The following is an 8,542-nucleotide window of genomic DNA, read 5'->3' on the forward strand; positions in this document are numbered from 1 at the left end:
GATAAGAACTTTTAAGACTGATACAAAATAAGTTGATTATTACATCTTTAAATTGAATAGGCTTTCTTTTGATTCCACCCCTCACAAAGGTGTTTTACCTTGTAGATTCTCAAGGAATAGGGTGTAGATGGATATTGAAGAGCTCAGAATGCTATCAGCTCTTTCCTAAAGACTGAAATCATCACTGGCTTAGTTCAGATGAAGGATCCCTGGTGATTCCGAAGTTAAGCCCCTCAGTTGCTAATGACAAGATGAACTGTTCGAACCCACCGAGTCACTCCCTGGGAAGATGTGATCGTCTGCTTTCGCAAAGATTCCAAACCAAAGATTACAGCCTTGGAAACCCTAGATAGCAGTTCTGCTCTGTACTGTTGGGTCACTGTGAGTTGGAATTGACTTGACAGTAACAAGTTTTTTTTTTTAATTCAGTCTACCATACATCATATACCAGCAAAGAATATAGACAGAAGTGATCCATATTTAGCAATAGCTTAATCTACCCCTTACCAAGAAAAGAGGGATGTTGGAAAGCTTTAAAGATAGGATTTGTTGTTGTTGGAGGAGGCAGAGCATATGGTTGGGGAAAGGAGAAATTTAGAAATATTTTGGTACTTAAAAGTGTCAGAAGTCTAATTTTTTAAAAAACCTGTGATTTGGGTAAAAGTTTATAGAGCAAATTCATTTTCCATACAATATTTCATACACATTTTGTTTCATGACATTGATTGTAATCCCCATAATGTAACAGCTCTCTTCCCAGTTCCTCCCTATGGTTCCTTTTCTCTGCATCCTCCTTTCTCATGTATTCCTGCCCTCTGATCTATCTCCCTGTACAAATACTGCCCTTCTGATTTCCCATGGTTGATTGTTCTAAGGAGTGTACCTACCTAGTGTAGATGTTCACTTTATATGCCTGTCTGTTGTTTGGTTTGAAGCCATGGGAGTGAGTTCAATTAAAAATCTATTGATTTTGTGAACTGTAGACTTCTCTGAATAAAAATCACATATTCCATATACTAAATTTTGAATGCCTTTGAAAACTGTAGAAGTGGTCTTTTGAAAATGTCATTTGCCGGGGGACAAGGTTGTAGTCCATTCTTGGTCACAGCCAGCTACCAGACTGACCGAGTAGTTGAACTGGTGGGCTCGGGATCATAGTCTCAGGGGACATCAAGCTCAATTGGCATAACATACTACACAAAACATTGTTCCACCTCCTACTTTGGCGAGTAGTGGGGATCTTAAGAGCTTGCAAGCAGCCATCTAGATGCAATGATGGGTCTCTCCTCGTCCAGAGCAAAGAAGAATGAAGAAAACCAAAGATTCATGGAAAGAATTAGTCCCAGTGACTGGTACACCATGAGATCCACAGCCTATATGACTATGAGACCAGAATAACTAGATGGTGCCTGGCTACCACTGTCAACCACTTGGAGGGGATCTATGGAGGAGATCCTGGATAGAGTGGGAGAACAATGTGGAACAAAACTCAAAATCATTTGTGTGGGGGAAGGGGACCAGGTTTGCTGGTCTGGTAGAGCCTGGTGGAACCCCTGAGACTATGGCCCCTAGCTGCCCTTCAGGTCTGGAACTGAACCCATATTTGTGGCTTCCAGCCAAACAACAGACAGGCATATGAGTTGAACATTTACCTGAGGTAGATACTCCTTGGAGAGAACAATAATGGGAGAAAGCAGGCTGCTTATGCACAGGGAGTCAGCTCAGGGCAGGAGTACATGGAGGGATGGACACAGGGAAGGAGGTAACTGTCGGGAGGAAGTGGGAGGGGAGCATTGTGGTAAATTGTAGTCAATGTCATGAAACAAAGTGTATGTGAACTGTTGTATGGAAAGTGAATTTGCTCTGTAAATTTTTACCCAAATCACAATAAAAATAAAAAAATAGATAAGGAAAAAAAGAAAATGTGAGTTGCTATGTTCTTTCAGATGTTCTAAAACACAAACCAGACAGAGTAACCTGACATTTTTGTAGTATGGCACAATTCATCAAAATCAGGCAGTTTCCCCTTAATAGATAAACACAACAGAAAGTGACAAATGCTAACAGTGAAGTAGCATAAAATAGTACTTTATTCCATCATCTGCATATATACCTGTTAGAAAATTTGAAAGACCATACAGGCATACCTTGATTTATTGTGCTTCACAGATACAGCGTTGTTTACAAATTGAAGATTTGTGGCAATGCTGTGTTGATCAAGTCTATTGGCACCATTTTCCAACAGCATGAATTCACTTCATTTCTCTGTCACATTTTGTTAATTCTTACAATATTTCAAACTTTTTCATAATGTTGTTGCATATAATGGAGTGTGATTAAAAACAAAAACCCAAACCCACTGCTGTCAAATTGATTCCAACTCATAGCAACCCCCATTGAATTTCCAAGGCTACAAATCTTTACGGAGTAGACTGCTTCATCTTCCTCCCACAGAATAGCTTGTGGGTTTGAACTACTGACGTTCTGGTTAACAGATACCTTAGGCACTGCGCCACCAGAGCTCCCCAATATAGTATAAACATAGCTTTTATATGTACTGAAAAACCAAAAAATTTGTGTGACTTGGCTTTATTGCGGTATTCACTTTATCGCGGTGTCTGGAACTGCACCCACGATACAGGCATGCTTGTATTATCCTGGGTCAGTTGGTAATTTTCTTCTTGGGTTTGGTTTTGGCATTATTATTTTGGGGATTTGTCTAAGTTTCCTAATGCCGCTGTAACAGAAATACTACAAGTGAGTGACTTTAAAGAAAAAATTTATTTTCTCACAGTTCAGGGTCCAGAAGTCTAAATTCAGTGTACCAATTGTAGGGGGAGGCTCTCTCTGCTGGCTCTGGGGGAAGATCCAAGTCTGTTTCAGCTTCTGTAGCCCTGACGTTCTTTGGTTTCTTGGTGGTCTTCATGTGGTATCTATCTTTCCCTGTTTGTACTTGCCTCTGTGTGTAATCTGCTCAAAAGTGATAAGGTTTAAGACAAGTGCACTGGTATGACCTTAACTGATTGATTGAACATTGGATCACATTAAAGAAGGTGACTACATTATACTGCATTAGATGACATCCACAGGGGTAGGGGTTAAGATTCTTACACATTTGTTTTGGGGAAGCCACATTGTCATTCATAACAGTGTTTATGGAATCAAAACTGAATTTGCTGAGTCTAGAGAAAGAGTGGTGCTGTGGATGGAGAATGGGAAGAAATGTAACTAAATCTAGCACAGTAGTAGCCCCTCATGTGCCACCATCTCACTGTCTTCTGTTCCATTATTATATAATGGGAGGAGGGACCATTAGTGATAACTAATATTAGGGTGCTGTTACAGAGCATTACAAGTAGAAATCTTACCGGTCTTGAAAGTCTGTATCACCACCAGTCTACCTTAACCTTATGTGTTCCTTGACTCTGGAATTTACTTTTTTCTTGGTCCCAAGAGGCTCATGAATGGTATCAGAAATTATGTGTGTGTGCGTGTGTGTGAAGGGAAGTTTGAGCCTTTCATGTACTGGCAAGAATATCTGGGCATAGGAAATTAAGTGCTCTGCATACATACAAACGATACTTTGACTTGTCCATGTTTTTAAAGAGCTGCTTTCAAACCCTAGTGAGAAGATGGCAGCTGACCTATACTTGTAATTCTGGGAAATGTTACAGTATGTGTCACCTTGTTAGCTGAGTATGCTCCTGTTAGCTAAGAAAATAGAGAAACAAACTGGTGGTCCACTCTTCTTGGTAGGTGTATTTGGTTTGGAAAAGAGTACTGGAAAAGGAAAGAAATTTCTATTCTTTGTCCCCTTACTCATTTTCTGCCTGTTGAAAGTAACTTGGAAGTTGGAAAAATGTAGAAATGCAAACCTGCAGCAGGGCTAATCAAAAGAGTTGTCTCCCAAGACCAGGCAGGAGCCAAAGGAAACATAAATCCAATCTGAAGGAAAAGTTAAAAATCACAGTTTGATATAAGTAAGGGGACAAGTGAAAGGCAAAATATAAATTAGTGGATTTCATTGTGTACCCACTTGAGAGTGCTCACTATGCTAGCGTGAAACCTGAGAGTTACTAAGAATAGCTTCATATCCAGGCAGTCAGGTCTGGAGTGTGGGATAGAGAACAGAATCCTGACTCAGATGCCATATTCCTTGTCCTGAATCCTGAGAAAGACTATCCTGTTTGTCTTATTCTTCGAGTAGTTAAGATTCATTGCTCCCCTTCACTAGGGAGCTTTGGAGATCACAGAGGCTTTTGGGAGCCCTTGGAAAGGATCTTTTTATTAGATTGGATTATATAGCTCAGAATTGTCCATCTCCCAGAAGAGTAGGACCTAGTCCATTCCCTTAAGTAAGTGTCTTTTTATTAAGTTTGGTTCCCAGCTTTGTTTGTTCAGTGCCAAGATTCTCCACTCAAGTGTAGAGGACAGAGTATAAGTTAAAAGTGAAGCCAGAGTTGCCTTATGTTGGTTTTACCTTGTGAGTGTAATTTGAGATTCTGAAACACACATCTCCCTATAAGGCTGTTGTGTATTTTTGCCTGATACTTCTAATGCTGCCTGATCTCAGGACAGGCAGAGAACCTCTAGCATAGCAGCCAAACTGAAGAAAACTTGCTGCTTCAGTTTTGACTTATGGAAGACTATTCTCTTCGCAGATTTTTGCAGTTCAAGTGGCAGCCCTTCTTTCCAGCCCATCAAAAGCCACGTAACCATTCCAACAGCCCATGTGATGCCTTCTACTTTGGGGACCTCTCCTGCCAAGCCAAATTCTACACCTGCTGGACCCTCTTCTTCCAAACTTCCTTTGTCAGGGTTGGCTGAAAATGTAGGGATGACAAGAAATGGAGACCTTGGTGCAATGAAACGTTCTCCAGGTCTGTCTAGAGATCTGATGTATCTCTGTGGTGCTGCTGGAGAAAATGGAATTGAACAGTCATGGTTTCCAGCAGTGGGCCATGAAAGAGAGAAAGAGGTGAAGAAGTTTGATATTCCCAGCATGGAGTCTACCCTCAATCAATCAGTGATAATGGAGTCACTTTATTCAGATCCCCACTACCGAGTCCACTTCCACAATCCAAGAGCTGACACAAAGAAGGAGTTGTACAAAGTGTTGCCTGAGGCCAAGAAGGCACCAGGCAGCGGGGCTGTATATGAGCGGAATGGACCACACCCTAGCAGCAGTGGGGTGCTTCCTTTGGGACTCCAGCCTGCTCCTGGGCTCTCAAAACCTCTACCGTCTCAGGTATGGCTGCCGAGTCCTGACCCTTGGCATCCCCGTGAGCGATCCTGTGAACTCAGCACTTGTCGACAGCAGCTGGAGTTGATTCGTTTACAGATGGAGCAAATGCAGGTAGAGGCTCTTCTTTCTTTGGACTTTGTAGTTTCTGTGCAGACCTTATAACTGTATAACCTTTGTCTTACATATTTTGGCTCTAAAGAAAATATTTGTAAGAATGAAGGAAATTGAAGCAAATGAAGACTATAGGCTAATGACCGTTCAATGTGTTGGTAGTCTTAAATAAATACCAGATAGGTTCTCTGAACTAGAGGGTTACGAGGGAGAAGTAGAATACTAACACTGATTGTGTACTTACTGTGTACCAGTCACTGGACTAGGTATTTTCACATACTGTCTTATTTAATCTTCACAGCACCCTGATGAGATAAATGTACAAACTTAATTAGGTCCTTAGAATAAGTAATATGTCCAGAGTAAGTGGGAAAAAAAGCTGGGAAGTTGCAGAGCTGTGGCTTAAAAATCATCTTTAACCCCTGTGTTATTTCCACTATACATCATTTTTGTGTTGAGAACAAAACAAAACACCCACTGATCACCTTTCATTCAAACAACAGACAAACCTATAAAGTAAACAGTAACACTCATGAGGAGTGTACTCTTCAGAACAATTAACCATGCGAGACCAAAAGGGCAGCATTTGCCCCAAAACAAAGCTCAGAAGGCAGGAAGGGGCAGGAAAGAAGGACGAATAGATACAGGGAACCCAGGGAGAAACAGGGAAGAGTGCTGTTACATTGGGGGAATTGCAACTAGTCTTACAAAAGAAAATGTGTATAAACTGTTGAATGGAAAACCAGTTTGCTCAGTAGACTTTCATCCAAACTGCGATTAAAAAAACAAAACAAAACAAAAAATGGTTTTTGTACTATTCAGGAGTGGGAAGGAAGGGAACAAAAGTACAGATTCTCCTCCCCTGGCTGGTAAGGACACCTTAGCTCCTGGTTTGCCTCTGTTGCTAGATAATGAAAGATAACTGACCTTTTCTTAGAAACTAGAGCCTTTCTGAACAGGGAGTGCCCAGTTGGCAGAAGCCTCCCTGGCAGGTTCTTTCCAGTCATGCATCAGAGCTAAAATTATTTCATAAACACTGGGCGTTCTCAGGTTGAGCCAAACTGGGTCTCATTATAGAATGGAGTACCACTCAGGTGTTGCCAGGTACCTGTAAGTCAAAATCAAGGCACCTCTCCAAGTTTGCTTGTCTTTCAGCTTCAGAATGGAGCCATCTGCCATCATCCTGCTGCTTTTGGTCCTTCACTGCCCACCTTGGAGCCAGCACAGTGGATCAGTATCTTGAATAGTAATGAAAACCTCCTAAAGGAAAAGGAGCTCCTCATTGACAAGTAAGAGGGCAAGGGAGGCCACAGGACCAGGCTCTGCTCTCTAACTCCCACTGAGGGCACCTATCGAGGTCCTCCCAAGGCTAGTGCATGTCCCTCTGCTTGTACCCAAGGTTTGTCTCATGGTAGAGTTGAGTTGATAAGCAGCCTAGTCCTGTATCCAACTAATGTGAAAGGCTAATTGTGTTATTTCTGAAGTGGCCCTGTGGAATGCCTGAAGGGGGCAGCTGGTTCATTGTAGCTAATCTCTCCTCACAAACCCTCTGTCAGTTTTGTTATTTGCAAAACAGTGCTGTTCAGAATCCAGGGTCTTTGCTTACATAGTGTGGATTGCACTCATCTTAGGAAAAACTATCTAAGGAAAGTTATTGTGGAAGTGTGCCATAGAGTCAATTCTGACTCATAGTGACCTTGTTGTTCCCAAGGCTATAAATTTTTAAGGAAGCAGATCACCAGGTCTTTTCTTCCATGGAGCAACTGGTGGATTTGAACCATCAACCTTTTCGGTTAGCAGTTGAGAGCCTAACTTTTGTGCCACCAGGCCCCTTTGAGGAATGAAGGGGGGGACTTAATATTACAGTTGGGTTAGTGTCAGGACATTGGATCTAATTCTACTGCTTTTTCTAGGCAGAGAAAACACATCTCACAGCTGGAACAGAAAGTACGAGAGAGTGAACTGCAAGTCCACAGTGCCCTTTTGGGCCGCCCTGCTCCCTTTGGGGATGTCTGCTTGCTGAGGCTACAGGTAAACAGTGTCAGCCAGGATGGCATTCTGCTTATCATACCTCATTGCCTTCCCAGTGCTTGGCACAATTAGGTATCCAGAAGATACAAAAGGGACCAAGTGTTGTAAGTTGTCCCTTCCTCAAAGAGTAAACATCCTAATTATAAAGCACCCTTTGCTGTGCCCTTGTTGGGGTGGAAAAGGCTTGAGGGTAGAATCCTGATGCCTTCGTGTCAGGACATACTTAAGAGAGAAGGAAGGCAGAGCAAGGAATGATAGTGTGGCCCTAGAGTAGGGTGATGTTCTGAGAAGTTGTGCTCTGCTGGTTCTGGCCAAATGGAGAAGAGGCAGAAGTGGGGAATTTAGAGCCATTCTCATTTTCATTTCTTCATATATAGTAGCAACTGAAGGAAACCATATACTCACCAAGGTAAATGGCTATAGTGGTTGAGAGCTGGAAAAGAGGCCTGCTTTGTTGACCAAGCTGCAATTTGGGCTTTTGAGTGCCTGGGTATTAAAACATAGCACTGGCTTTGTTACCTCCGGGGCCTGTTAAAGGAGCTCTGGTGGCATAATGCCTAAGGCATTTGACTGCTAACCAGAAGGTTGGTAGTTCAAACCCACCAGCCACTCTGCAGAAGGAAGATTGGGCAGTCTACTTCCATAAAGATTTACCACCTCGGAAACCCAAAGGGGTTCCCTGTAAGACTTGATGGCAGTGAGTTTGGTTTTTTTGGTTTGGGCCTATTAAGATAGTATTCCATCTCATAAAATCATAATGTTAAGAGTAGGAAAGTCCCTTAGATAAAAAGTCTAGTTCAGTCCTCTAATTTTACTGATGAAAACATTGAGGCCCAAGGAGGAAGAAGAATCTGGCTAAAGTCATAAGGAAAAATAGTAGAAGGGGACCAGGCCTTGAGCCCAGGTCTTCTGATAATGTTGTCCTATATTCCTGAAAGAATTGGCCAGGGAAAACCTTGTGAATAGCAAAGAAACACTGTTTGGTGCATTACCGTGCACCTTTAGGAATAGTCCGTTTAGGCTAAAAGGCTTGCAAAATAGGACTGGGAAAGAGCTACAACATCTGCGTAAACCCAGCCTTACTCATGAAAAAGAGAAAGCTTTCGAGACCTTCATTTGCTGATGTGGCACCACTCAAATTGAAGAGAAACAGCC

The 8,542-nt window shown here is 42.1% G+C and overlaps 1 protein-coding gene across 1 annotated transcript in view; it reads left to right on the forward strand.

Moving 5' to 3' along the window:
* CEP85 (centrosomal protein 85) overlaps positions 1-8,542 on the forward strand; it is a 39,997-nt gene that overhangs the window by 16,284 nt on the left and 15,171 nt on the right. The window contains exons 3-5 of the mRNA XM_007935765.1: positions 4,662-5,356; positions 6,512-6,645; positions 7,270-7,387. Of these exons, the coding sequence (XP_007933956.1) occupies positions 4,662-5,356; positions 6,512-6,645; positions 7,270-7,387 (947 nt within the window). The remainder of the gene's footprint in view (positions 1-4,661; positions 5,357-6,511; positions 6,646-7,269; positions 7,388-8,542) is intronic.

Source organism: Orycteropus afer, unplaced genomic scaffold (assembly GCF_000298275.1).
Source record: "Orycteropus afer afer isolate SDZICR_OR568_19922 unplaced genomic scaffold, OryAfe1.0 scaffold00031, whole genome shotgun sequence".
Taxonomy (NCBI): Eukaryota; Metazoa; Chordata; class Mammalia; order Tubulidentata; family Orycteropodidae; genus Orycteropus; species Orycteropus afer.